The 14,020-nt window shown below is 47.2% G+C and overlaps 1 protein-coding gene across 1 annotated transcript; it reads right to left on the reverse strand.

Moving 5' to 3' along the window:
* Nucleotides 1-11,387: 11,387 nt before the first annotated feature.
* On the reverse strand, nucleotides 11,388-12,960 carry LOC123446193 (ferroptosis suppressor protein 1-like). The gene is made up of 2 exons (XM_045122872.1): nucleotides 12,689-12,960; nucleotides 11,388-12,591 (listed from the first exon to the last, which is right to left on the reverse strand). The coding sequence occupies exons 1-2, from the start codon at nucleotides 12,793-12,795 to the stop codon at nucleotides 11,610-11,612; spliced, it is 1,089 nt and encodes a 362-aa protein (XP_044978807.1). The 5' UTR covers nucleotides 12,796-12,960; the 3' UTR covers nucleotides 11,388-11,609.
* Nucleotides 12,961-14,020: the final 1,060 nt, after the last annotated feature.

Below are 14,020 nucleotides of genomic sequence, written 5' to 3' on the forward strand. Positions count from 1 at the left end.
TAGAGTATGAGGGCGGCGTCGCCACGATCCTACAAAGCCCGCCCGAAGCCGCCGCCTGCCGGTGCCGAGGCCCACGATGTTGGAAATATGTCCTAGAGGCAATAATAAAATGGTTATTTTATATTTCCTATTATTCATGCTATAATTGTATTAACGAAAACAGTAATACATGTGTGAATATATAGATCACAATGTGTCCCTAGTGAGCCTCTAGTTGGCTAGCTCGTTGATCAATAGATGATCATGGTTTCCTGATCATGGACATTGGATGTCATTGATAATGGGATCACATCATTAGGAGAATGATGTGATGGACAAGACCCAATCCAAAGCATAGCACTAGATCGTGTTGTTCGTCTGCTAAAGCTTTTCTAATGTCAAGTATCATTTTCTTAGACCATGAGATTGTGCAACTCCCAGATATCGTAGGAGTGCTTTGGGTGTACCAAACGTCACAACGTAACTGGGTGATTATAAAGGTGCACTACGGGTATCTCCGATAGTGTCTGTTGGGTTGTACGAATCGAGACTGGGATTTGTCACTCCGTGTGACGGAGAGGTGTCTCTGGGCCCACTCGGTAATCCATCATCGTATTGAGCTCAGTGTGACTAAGGAGTTAGCCATGAGATGATGTTCTATGGAACGAGTAAAGAGACTTGCCGGTAACGAGATTGAACAAGGTATGGGGGTACCGACGATCGAATATCGGGCAAGTTATATATACCGGTAGACAAAGAGAATTATATACGAGATTGATTGAACCCTTGACATCGTGGTTCACCCGATGAGATCATCGAGGAACACGTGGGAGAGAACATGGATATCTAGATCCCGCTGTTGGTTATTGACCAGAGAGGTGTCTCGGTCATGTCTGCATGCTTCCCGAACCCGTAGGGTCTACACACTTAAGGTTCAATGATGCTATGGTTATAGGGGATTAGTATACGTGGTTACCAAAGGTTGTTCGGAGTCCCGAATGAGATCCTAGACGTCACGAGGAGCTCCGGAATGGTCCGGAGGTAAAGATTGATATGGCGGATGTGAGGTTTCGGACACCGGAAGTGTTTCGGGCGTCACTGGTAACATACCGGGACCATCGGAAGGGTTCCGGGGGTTCACCGGGAGGGGCCACCAGCCCCAAGAGGCTTCATGGGCCAAAAGGTGGAAGGGGACCAACCCAAAGTGGGCTGGTGCGCCCTTCCCTCTCAGCCTAAGGCGCAAGGAGAGGTGGAGGGGGCAAACCCTAGGCGTAGAGGGGCCCAAGGCCCACCTAGGGTGCCACCTCCCTCTCCACCTTGGCCGCCGGCCCTCCCTGCCCCATCTAGGGCTGCGTCCACCCCTAGGGAGGGAACCCTAGGGGTGCTCACCCTCTCTTCCTCCCTCCTATATATACCCAAGAGTTGGGGATGATTTGAGACACGAAAACTCTCTCTCTCGGCGCAGCCCTTCCTATCTCTCTCCTCGTCCTTCGCATAGCTTAGCGAAGCTCTGCCGGAGAACCACGTAGCTCCACCGTCACCATGTCGTCGTGCTGCCGGATCTCTCTACCTCAAACTCTCCTTCCTCCTTGCTGGTTCAAGGTGTTGGAGACGTCACCGGGTGCACGTGTGTTGAACACGGAGATGTTGTAGTTCGGCACATAGATCGGAATCCACCGCGATCTGAATCGCTGTGAGTACGACTCCACCAACCGCATTCATAGTAACGCTTCCGCTTAGCATTCTTCAAAGGTATGAAGATGCTCTACAACCTCTCTCGTTGTTGGTTTCTCCATAGATAGATCCTTGTATGGCGTAGGAATTTTTTTGAAATTACTACGATCCCCAACAGTGGCATCCAAGCCAGGTTCTATGCGTAGATTCTATGCATGAGTAGAACACAAAAGTTGTGGGCGATGATTTTGTCAATTGCTTGTTGTTACTAGTCTTATATTGATTCGGCATCATCGTGGGATGAAGCGGCCCGGACCGACTTTACACGTACTCTTAAGTGAGACTGGTTCCACCGACTGACATGCACTAGTTGCATAAGGTGGCTAGCGGGTGTTTGTCTCTCCCACTTTAGTCAGATCATATTCAATGAAGACGGTCCTTATGAAGGGTAAATAGAATTGGCATATCAATGTTGTGGTTGTCACGTAGGTGAGAAACATTCTTGCTAGAAACCCTAACCAGCCACGTAAAACTTGCAACAATAATTAGAGGACGTCTAACTTGTTTTTGCAGGGTATGCTATGTGATGTGATATGGCCAAAAGGATGCGATGTTACATATGTGATGTATGAGATTGATCATGTTCTTGTAATAGGATTCACGACTTGCATGCCGATGAGTAATACAACCGACAGGAGCCATAGGAGTTGTCTTAATTTATCATATGAGATGCAACACCATGTTGATTACTTTACTTTATCACTAATGGTTAGATATAGTAGTAGAAGTAATAGTTGGCGTGAGGACTCCACGGAGACACAATGATCGAGATCATGATGATGGAGATCATGGTGTCATGCCGGTGACGATGATGATCATGGCACCCCAAAGATGGTGATCAAAGGAGCAAGATGATATTGGCCATATCATGTCACTATATGATTGCATGTGATGTTTATCATGTTATTACATCTTATTGCTTAGTACGACGGTAGAAAATATAAGATGATACCTCATATATAAATTTTTGAGATAAGTATTCCCCTAAGTGTGCAACGTTGCGAAGGTTCGTTGTTTCGAAGCACCGCGTGTTGATCGGGTGTGATAGATTCCAACGTTCACATACAACGGGTGTAAGCCAGTTTATACATGCAGAACACTTAGGTTGACTCGACGAGCCTAGCATGTACCGACATGACCTCGAATACGGGAGACCGAAAGGTCGAACATGAGTCGTATGGTTGATACGATCAGCATAGAGATGCTCACCATTGATGACTAGTCCGTCTCACGTGATGATCGGACACGGGATAGTCGACGTGGATCATGTGTCACTTGGATGACTAGAGGAATGTCGATCTAAGTGGGAGTTCATTAGTAATTTGATTAGATGAACTTAATTATCATGAACTTAGTCTAAAAGTGTCTTAACAAATATTGTAGATCCAATGGCCAACGCAAATGTCTCATTCAGTTCCAACGCGTTCCTAGAGAAAACCAAGCTGAAAGACGATGGGAGAAACTATGTGAACTGGGCTCGTAACTTAAAGCTCATCCTCATGGCTTCCAAGAAGGCATATGTCCTTGATGCACCACTAGGTCATCCTCCCGTTCCCACAGCAGACCAGCACGCTAGGAATGCCTGGTAGTCACGGAGTGATAACTACTCTCTCATTCAGTGCGACATGCTTTACAGTTTAGAACCAGGGCTCCAAAGGCGTTTTGAGCAACACGGAGCATATGAGATGTTCAAGGAGCTGAAACTTGTTTTTCAATCTCATGCCCGGGTCGAGAGATATGAAGTCTCTGACAAGTTCTTTAGCTGTAAGATGGAGGATAATAGTTCTGTCAGTGAGCACATACTCAGAATGTCTGGGTTGCACAACCGCTTGACTCAGTTGGGAGTTGAACTTCCGGATGATGCGGTCATTGACAGAATCCTCCATTCGCTTCCACCTAGCTATAAAGGCTTTGTGATGAATTACAACATGCAAGGGATGGAAAAGACTATTCCCGAGTTGTATTCAATGCTGAAATTTGCGGAGGTAGAAATCAAGAAAGAGCATCAAGTGTTGATGGTCAATAAGACCATCAGTTTCAAGAAGGGCAAAGATAAGAAAAGCTTCAAGAAATACGACAAAGTTGTTGCCACGCTCGGTAAGCCAGTTACCGGGAAGAAGTCAAAGAAAAGACCTAAGCCTGAGACTAAGTGCTACTACTGCAAGGGAACCGGTCACTAGAAGTGGAATTCCCCCAAGTACTTAGCGGACAAGAAGGCCGACAACGTCAAAGGTATATGTGATATACTTGTTATTGATGTATACCTTACCAGCGCTCGTAGTAGCTCCTGGGTATTTGATACGAGTGTTGTTGCTCACATTTGCAACTCTAAGCAAGAACTACGGAACAAGCGTAGGCTGGCTAAGGACGAGGTGACGATGCGCGTCGGGAATGGTTCCAAGGTCGATGTGGTTGCCGTCGGCTACCTCTACATCTACCTTCGGGATTAGTTATAAACCTTAATAATTGTTATTTAGTACTAGCTTTAAGAATGAACATTGTATCGGGATCTCGCTTGATGCAAGCTGGCTACTCATTTAAATCAGAGAATAAATGGTTGTTCTATTTATATGAGTGGTATGTTTTATGATCATGCTCCGCTGGTAAATGATTTATTCCTAATGAGTATCAATCGTGATGATACACATATTCATAGTGTGAGTGCTAAAAGATGTAAGGTTGATAATGATAGTCCCACATACTTGTGGCACTGCCGCCTTGGTCATATCGGCGTAAAGCGCATGAAGAAACTCCGTACTGATGGACTTTTGGAGTCTCTTGATTTTGAATCATTTGACACATGCGAGCCGTGCCTCATGGGTAAGATGACCAAGACACCATTCTCCAGAATAATGGAGCGAGCGACCAACTTATTGGAAATAATACATACAGATGTATGCGGTCCAATAAGTGTTAAAGCTCACGGAGGCTATCGTTATGTTCTCACCCTCACTGATGATTTGAGTAGATATGGTTATGTCTACTTAATGAAGCACAAGTCTGAGACGTTTGAAAAGTTCAAGGAATTTCAGAATGAGGTGGAGAATCAACGTGACAAGAAAATAAAGTTTCCACGATCTGATCGTGGAGGAGAATATTTGAGTCACGAGTTTGGCATGCACCTAAGGAAATGTGGAATTGTTTCACAACTCACGCCGCCCGGCACACCGCAGCGTAACGGTGTGTCTGAACATCGTAATCGGACTTTATTGGATACGATGCGATCTATGATGTCTCTTACCGATTTGCCGCTATCATTTTGGGGATATGCATTGGAAACTACCGCATTCACTTTAAATAGGGCGCCGTCTAAATCCGTTGAGACGACGCCGTATGAATTATGGTTTGGCAAGAAACCTAAGTTGCTGTTTCTTAAAGTTTGGGGCTGCGATGCTTATGTGAAGAAACTTCAACCAGAGAAGCTCGAACCCAAAGCAGAAAAATGCGTCTTCATAGGATACCCTAAGGAAACTATTGGGTACACCTTCTATCTTAGGTCCGAAGGCAAGATCTTTGTTGCTAGGAACGGATCCTTTCTAGAGAAAGAGTTTCTCTCGAAAGAAGTAAGTGGGAGGAAAATAGAACTTGATGAGGTAATTCTACCTCCTCTCTAACCGGAGAGTAGTGCAACTCTAGAAAATGTTTCTGAGGTGCCTGCACCGGCTGGAGATGAAATTAATGATGATGATCATGAAACTTCGGGTCAATTTCCCATTGAACCTCTAAGGTCGACAAGGGTACGTTCCGCACCAAAGTGGTACGGCAACCCTATCATGGAAATCATGTTGTTAGACAACAGTGAACCTTCGAACTATGAAGAAGCAATGGCGGACCCAGATTCCAACAGATGGCTTGAGGCCATGAAATCAGAGATAGGTTCCATGTATGAGAACAAAGTATGGACTTTGGTAAACTTGCCCGATGATCGCGAGCCATAGAAAGTAAATGGATCTTCAAGAAGAAGACTGATGCGGATGGTAATGTGACCATCTATAAGGCTCGACTTGTCGCTAAGGGTTATCGACAAGTTCAAGGGATTGACTACGATGAGACCTTCTCACCCGTAGCGATGCTGAAGTCGGTGTGAATCATATTAGCAATTGCCGCATTTTATGATTATGAAATCTGGCAAATGGATGTCAAATCAGCATTTCTGAACGGCTTTCTTAAAGAAGAATTGTATATGATACAGCCGGAAGGTTTTGTGGATCCTAGCAATGCTAACAAGGTATGCAAGCTTCAACGCTCCATCTATGGGCTGGTGCAAGCATCTCGGAGTTGGAACATTCGCTTTGATGAGGTGATCAAAGCGTTTGGGTTTATACAGACTTATGGAGAAGCATGCATTTACAAGAAAGTGAGTGGGAGCTCCGTAGCATTTCTCATATTATATGTGGATGATACATTGTTAATGGGAAATGATATAGAACTATTGGAAAGCATAAAGGCCTATTTGAATAATAGTTTTTCAATGAAGGACCTTGGAGAAGCTGCTTACATATTAGACATCAAGATCTATAGAGATAGATCAAGATGCCTCATAGGTCTTTCACAAAGCACATACCTTGACAACATATTGAAGAAGTTCAATATGGATAATGCTAAGAAGGGGTTCTTGCCTGTATTACAAGGTGTGAGGTTGAGTGCGACTCAACGACCGACCACGGCAGAAGAAATAGAGAAGATGAGTACCGTCCCCTATGCTTCAGCCATAGGCTCTATTATGTATGCGATGCTGTGTACCAGGCCTGATGTGAACCTTGCTATAAGTTTGGTAGGGAGGTACCAGAGTGATCCAGGAGTGGATCACTGGTCAGCGGTCAAGAACATCCTTAAGTACCTTAAAAGGACTAAAGATATGTTTCTCGTATATGGAGGTGCCGAAGAGCTCGTCGTAAAGGGTTAGGTCGATGCTAGCTTCAACACAGATCCGGATGACTCCAAGTCACAAATCGGATACATATATATTTTGAATAATGGGGCAGTTAGCTGGTGTAGTTGCAAGCAAAGCGTCGTGGCGGCATCTACATGTGAAGCGGAGTACATCGCTGCTTTGGAAGCAGCACGTGAAGGAGTCTGGATGAAGGAGTTCATCACCGACCTAGGAGTGATTCCAAGTGCATCGGGCCCGATGACTCTGTTCTGTGACAACACTGGAGCTATTGCCATCGCAAAGGAGCCCAGGTTTCACAAGAAGACCAAGCACATCAAGCGCCGCTTCAACTCCATACGTGGATACATCCATGATGGAGATACAGATATTTGTAAAGTACATACGGATCTGAATGTCGCAGACCCGTTGACTAAACCTCTTCCACGGGCAAAGCATGATCAACACCAGAACTCTATGGGTGTTCGATTCATCACAATGTAACTAGATTATCGACTCTAGTGCAAGTGGGAGACTGTTGGAAACATGCCCTAGAGGCAATAATAAAAGGGAATCGTTTCCACCCGGCACGCCGGCCGAATCATTCGGCCGGTCGCGTGCGGGTCGCGCGCTCGCTGGCAGATGCTCGCAACTTTTTTCGTTAAATTTGCTGCAACCGTATGTTTTTTTGATACAAACGTTTTTCCATGCAGCTTTTTTTCTCATGTAAATTTGTTGCAACCAGCATCATATTTGCTGCATATACGTTTGTTTACAACTCCAGTTCTTCGGATTTTTTGTTACAATCAATGTTTTTTACTTTTGCTACAACCGTGTTAATTTTTGCTACAACCGGCATCATGTTTTGCTGCAACCGTTCACTAAAAAAGTTGCATACACGTCACGTAAAATTTTGCTACAACCGGCGTTTGACTTTTGCTACCACGCACCATCAGCTTCGTTTTTTGCTACGATCACGTAGATTTTTTTTTGCTACAAATTTTGTTTTTTGTTCCAACCGTTGAAAAAATTGTTGCATCGCATCGAAATTTTGCTGCATAGGGGAAAAAATGTTGCATGCGGATCCAACGGTGCAGACGACGCGGGGTTGGTGGATCGTGCGGCTCGCACGCGGCCGACCGAAAGTTAGGGCCGGCGCGCCGGCGCAGATCACTCCCCATAATAAAATGGTTATTATTATATTTCCTAGTTCATGATAATTATATATTATTCATGCTATAATTGTATTAACCGGAAACAGTAATACATGTGTGAATATATAGATCAAAATGTGTCCCTAGTGAGCCTCTAGTTGGCTAGCTCGTTGATATATAGATGATTATGGTTTCCTGATCATGGACATTGGATGTCATTGATAACGGGATCATATCATTAGGAGAATGATGTGATGGCCAAGACCCAATCCAAAGCATAGCACTAGATTGTGTTCTTCGTGTGCTAAAGCTTTTCTAATGTCAAGTATCATTTCCTTAGACCATGAGATTGTGCAACTCCCGGATATCGTAGGAGTGCTTTGGGTGTACCAAACGTCACAACATAACTGGGTGATTATAAATGTGCACTACGGGTATCTCTGATAGTGTCTTTTGGGTTGTACGAATCGAGACTGGGATTTGTCACTCCGTGTGACGAAGAGGTATCTCTGGGCCCACTCGGAATCCATCATCGTATTGAGCTCAGTGTGACTAAGGAGTTATCCACGGGATGATGTGCTACGGACCGAGTAAAGAGACTTGCCAGTAACGAGATTGAACAAGGTATGGGGATACCGACGATCGAATCTCGGGCAAGTTATATATACCGGTAGACAAAGAGAATTGTATACGAGATAGATTGAATCCTTGACATCGTGGTTCATCCGATGAGATCATCGAGGAACATGTGGGAGCCAACATGGATATCCAGATCCCGTTGTTGGTTATTGACCGGAGAGGTGTCTCGGTCATGTCTGCATGCTTCCCGAACCCGTAGGGTCTACACACTTAAGGTTCGATGACGCTAGGGTTATAGGGAAATAGTATACGTGGTTACCGAAGGTTGTTCGGAGTCCCGGATGAGATCACGGACGTCACGAGGAGCTCCAGAATGGTCCAGAGGTAAAGATTGATATATAGGATGTGAGGTTTCGTACACCGGAAGTGTTTTGGGCGTCACGAGTAACGTACCGGGACCATCGGGAGGGCCCACCAGCCCCAAGAGGCTTCATGCCAAAAGGTGGAAGGGGACCAACCCAAAGTGGGCTAGTGCGCTCTCCCCTCTCAACCCAAGGCGCAAGGAGTGGTGGAGGGGGCAAACCCTAGGCGTAGAGGGCCCAAGGCCTACCTAGGGCGCCGCCTCCCTCTCCACCTTGGCCGCCGTCCCTCCCTATCTCATCTAGGGCTGCCGCCACCCCTAGAGAGGGAACCCTAGGGGTGTGCACGCTCTCTCCCTCCCTCCTATATATACCCAAGAGTTGGGGCAGATTTGAGACACGAAAACTCTCTCTCTCGGCGCAACCCTTCCCCTCTCTCTCCTCGTCCTCCACATAGCTTAGCGAAGCTCTGCCGGAGAACCACGTAGCTCCACCGCCACCACGCCGTCGTGCTGCCGGAGCTCTCTCCCTCAACCTCTCCTTCCTCATTGCTGGTTCAAGGTGTTGAAGACGTCACCGGGCTGCACGTGTGTTGAACGCTGAGGTGCCGTAGTTCGGCACATAGATCGGAATCCACCGCGATCTGAATTGCTGCGAGTACGACTCCACCAACCGTGTTCTTAGTAACGCTTTCACTTAGCGATCTTCAAAGGTATGAAGATGCTCTACAACCTCTCTCGTTGCTGGTTTCTCCATAGATAGATCCTTGTATGGCGTAGGATTTTTTTTTGAAATTACTACGATCCCCAACACACGACTTGTCCATCGTCGGAGTTGTGAAGGAAGAGGGGAGGGGAGGAGGACGAGCGAAGACATGCAGAGACTGCACGCCACCGGAGTGTGACTTATAAAGCCTCGACCATGCCATACGAAAGGGTGATCGACTGCTTCAATGCGACACAACGCTCAGTGTTGGTTCCTCGAGAAACTGCATTCCCACTAAAGCCGCGACTCCCGAGAGGTCGCATCGGTCAGTGTCGCGCTTTCGTCTAATCACATCAGGCAACATCAATGTTGGTCGTTGCATGCTGTGGACCGACATTGATGTGGCGTGGGAAGCGACGCATGCATCAAAAGGAAAGCCGGAAGCAACAGATGGGGTTGTTGAGTGGGTCATGGTAATCACAAGCGGCCAAGGCAGCGGTTTGAACGATCGCAAAACCCTCACATTTGTTTTCAGTTTACAAAAAAATGCATCTGAACTATCCTGCGGATCAATGCAGAATTACGTTGGATGACACAACATATCAAAACCACACAATCTTAACAGTAACACGCGGTTTGAAGATCAAAGTTGGAGATGCCCTTACCGTCACAAAAACCTACGCTCGGTCTAGATGAACCATGCGAGGTCGAGGAAGCACTCATCATCACCAATTCCTGTGAGTGATATACATATACTTACCTAAATATATTTTATGGCTTATCAAAGAAAACATAAATTTATCTGGTAGGTAAAAAAGGTAGGATGATTCGGGTGCAGCGTTTCGGTGCCGAGACTCATCTACACCCGGTCAAAAAAACAATAAAAAATACTTAAATTTTAAAAAAAAATCCAAAAGAAAATTCATGGTAAATATTCTGTGTGAGGCTCGCTTAAATTTTTAGATCATTTGGACATCTGAGCAGCTCTCAGCAAAAATGACAAATCGGATCAGAACAGTGGATGAAGAGTAAGCTACTTTAAAGACTCTGAATTTGTCCTTTTTACCAAAAGCTGCTTAGATGTGCAAATGATTTAAAAGTTGAAACGGCCCTGGCACATTAAATTATCTACCATGAAACCATGATTTTTTTGATTTTTTTATTAATTATTCAAAGCGGGTGCAGATGAGCAGATGAACTTTCGGGATGATTCATACAATTTTCAAGGAATGATGCTCGGGGATGCGATCGAAGATTGAATGGATCACTTCACGTGAGAGAAAAAGGAGCATTGTTCTTTTCTTAAATAGTAGAGTTTTTCATATATTTGGGCCAGACGATTTTCGCATAAAGGAGGCAATCTTTGGCTTGTCGGAGAAGCCCTGTAGGCCATACTACCCCATTATCTATCTTAGTGCGTGTGCGTGTGCGTGTGCACGTGTATGTGCGTGTACGTGTGTGTGTTGGGAAGGGGAAGGTGTAGTTTCGTTGAAAATATTGTTCATGGTCGGAGACGACGGCGACATGGAGGTAGGCGGCGAGGATGGTGAGGGAGCATTGATCGGCGATTCGAGATAGAAGATGAACGAAAAACCATTTCAGAGGCTGAAGATGCTTATCTCAGGTGCAGGTGAAGAGGCTGAAAACCCAAATTGAGAGGGAGGTGCAGGTTCGTTGAAAAATATTGTTTATGGCCAGGGACGACGACAACATGGAGGTGGGCGCCGAGGCTGGCGCGGGAGCATTGATGGACGGTTCAAGGTAGAAGATGAACAGTGAAACCATTTCAGAGGTTGAAGATGCTGATCTGACCATCGATCTTGCATTCGACGGTTCACAAGGAATGGACTGACCAAATTGGGTCTTTAGGGACATATAGCCAGTCTCATTTGCTTCACCTTGTTGCGTAGGTACAAGTCTACAGTATCAAAACATGCCCATTTTGTAGCACGAGACTGATAAAAATGTATTTTCTCTAATCCAAATTAATTGACGCAGGCAGCTCTGTAATTTTGTACTTTTGGTTGCAGGGGTAGTATTAATTTGCTTCATCTTTTACAGTATGAACAACGTATGTATGACTCCACAGTGTCAGAGATTTCTATGACGGAGCAAGAGATGAGATCGATGTGACGAGAGTGTCGGACCATCAACTGATGAATCGATGCCGTTGGACCGTTTCCGCACCAGCGCAATAATAGGGATCGCTCGATGAGGATTCCGCCGTTCCTACTTTATCCCCATCATCCTTCGCGTCCGCGACACGTAGAGGTCCCGTGGCTTGACGACGCCGGGGATGTGGCCGATGAGCGACATGAAGGGCAGCTCCGACACGGCGTCGCGGCGGCCGAGCGTGACGGTGATGTTGGCCTTGGATGCCTTGTATCGGTGCAGCTTATGTTCCGGCCCGTCGCACTTGAGCAGCAGCCGCAGGTTCCTGGACACCACCATGGCGTGCCTTTGCGCCAGGTACCCCTGCTTCGCCTCCGGCACGTCGGTGATGTCGCCGATCGCGAACACATTCTTGAGCCTGCCCACGCGCAGGTGCTCGTCCACCACCAGCCTGCCCTCGGCGTCCATGTATTCCCCGAGGAACGTGTCCCGCAGCCACCCGGACGCGACGGGCCGGCCCGTGCACACGAAGTGGCAGTCGGCGGACACCGTCTCCCCGGCGGACGTCGTGAATTCGCGCAGTCCGTCGTAACCGTCGCCGGTGCCGACGACGTCTATGTCGATGGTCTGGTCCAGCAGCACGGTGACGTTCTTGGAGCGGAGCCACTCGAGCGCCTTGGCCGACGCGCGGGGGCTCATCACCATGAGCAGCCGAGGCCCGCCGTGGACGAGGGTGACGCGCTTGTCGGGGCTGTCCATGATGATCTCCGCCGCGAGTTCGACCCCGATGGGCCCGCCGCCGATGATGAGCACGGAGTTAGCGGCGGCGATCCGGTCCTTGTCGCGGTGGAACATCTCGAGCCGGTCGGGGCGGCTCTGGGGGCGGGTGCATGTGCGGCCCGTGGCGATGACCAGGAAGTCGTAGCCGACGGTGCGGCCGATGGAGGTGAGAACGACGGAGTCATCGACGCCGACCGCCTTGGCCGTCACTACCTTGGCGTCGGTGAGGTAGTCCGCGTGCGGGATCACGGTGCGCTCCACCACCGTCGGGTCCACCTTGGCGCGCAAGTTCGCCCACGGGATCTCGAAGTACTCCTTCCTGCATGCGTCCATCCATGGCATATATCACAAAATCAATCAATAACAAACCGATCGCTCGATCAACCAGTGTCGCGATTCATGGCGAGCGCGCGTACGGGTCGATGAGGACCACGTCGGCGTGGTTTTGGAGCGTCTTGGCGAGGAGGGCGCCGGCGATGCCACCGCCGACAATGACGACGCGGTCGCCGCTGCAGCGCAGCATGGCTGCAGGTGCACGGAACGAGCCTTGGTTGGGACACCAAGAGAGGTGCCTGTGCACGTACGGGAGGACAGATCGAAGCCGGACGGACGTCGACACGGCCGGCGGCAAAACCAAGCTGCCCACCCTCAGGATAAGAACCCCGCCGTGTCAATGAGCTAGCTAACCTGCAGGGACATAATTATTTGCCAAAAAATAAAAACTTGATTCCCCAAAATAGTACTAGTTCTATTTTTTGACGGTGATAGTACAGTAGTTCTATTTCCCGCAAAGCCGCAAAATAGCTCATTTTGGAATTCCGGCGAGATCGGGACGTTGGTCTTAGCCAGACTTACCCAAATCTTCGGACTCAATCTATCCATATTCCAAGTGATGACATTTTTTACACGACATCTAACATGCATCATTGAGATCTGATTAGAAGTTACTCCTTACGTAACATAATATAAGACATATTTTAACATTGTTTCCTCGCACCCGATGTCCGACTGCCCAATCCGGCCTCTCACATCTCCGGCAGACCGACTTTTGATAACTGAAGTGAGATTACATGTAATTGAGCCGCCGGGTGCCCCCCTTTGACCATGTCTATGATTAGAGCGCACTAGATGTGCCTAGAAGTCCAAAAATCTACACAATATCTTCTCGCCCTCAAGCCAGGCAATGGGTCTAGGTTCGATCTTCTCGGTCCCAACTTCATCTCCTACCCTCGGCAGCCTCACTCGCCATCCACCCTTCACTCGTTCCCTATTATGTGATGATGTTTAATACCATGCAATATTTCGTCAAAGCTAAGTTTCAGTTGCAGCCCATAGCACCAAGAGAAACGACGATCTACCCCTCTCCTCATGGGATTCTCGGGGACATTTACAAGTTTGCCGTTGCAGTGGAGGAAGAGGCTCACCCAAAAACCATGTCAAAGTCGGTAGATCCACACCATGTCAAAGTTCTAGAAAATCTAGAAAATCTCAGTTTCTTTTAACTAAGTAGTAAACCTCTTAATTCTTATGTAAGCAAGCCTGCAGCACCACGACTATATATGATTTGTTGTTTCTTTTGTAGATTCATAAGTTCACTCAGATATCAAGTCAGGTAGGTAGACTTTCCACAGTTTGCATGTTTGAACTGAATTACCAAACCTAAGGCAGGTAAGGTGCTCTTACTATGTTGAATCGTCTGTACAAATTTGGTTAGGTGGATGTACATCTTACCCATCGTACTAAGTCAT

This window comes from Hordeum vulgare, chromosome 4H (genome assembly GCF_904849725.1).
Source record: "Hordeum vulgare subsp. vulgare chromosome 4H, MorexV3_pseudomolecules_assembly, whole genome shotgun sequence".
Taxonomy (NCBI): domain Eukaryota; kingdom Viridiplantae; phylum Streptophyta; class Magnoliopsida; order Poales; family Poaceae; genus Hordeum; species Hordeum vulgare.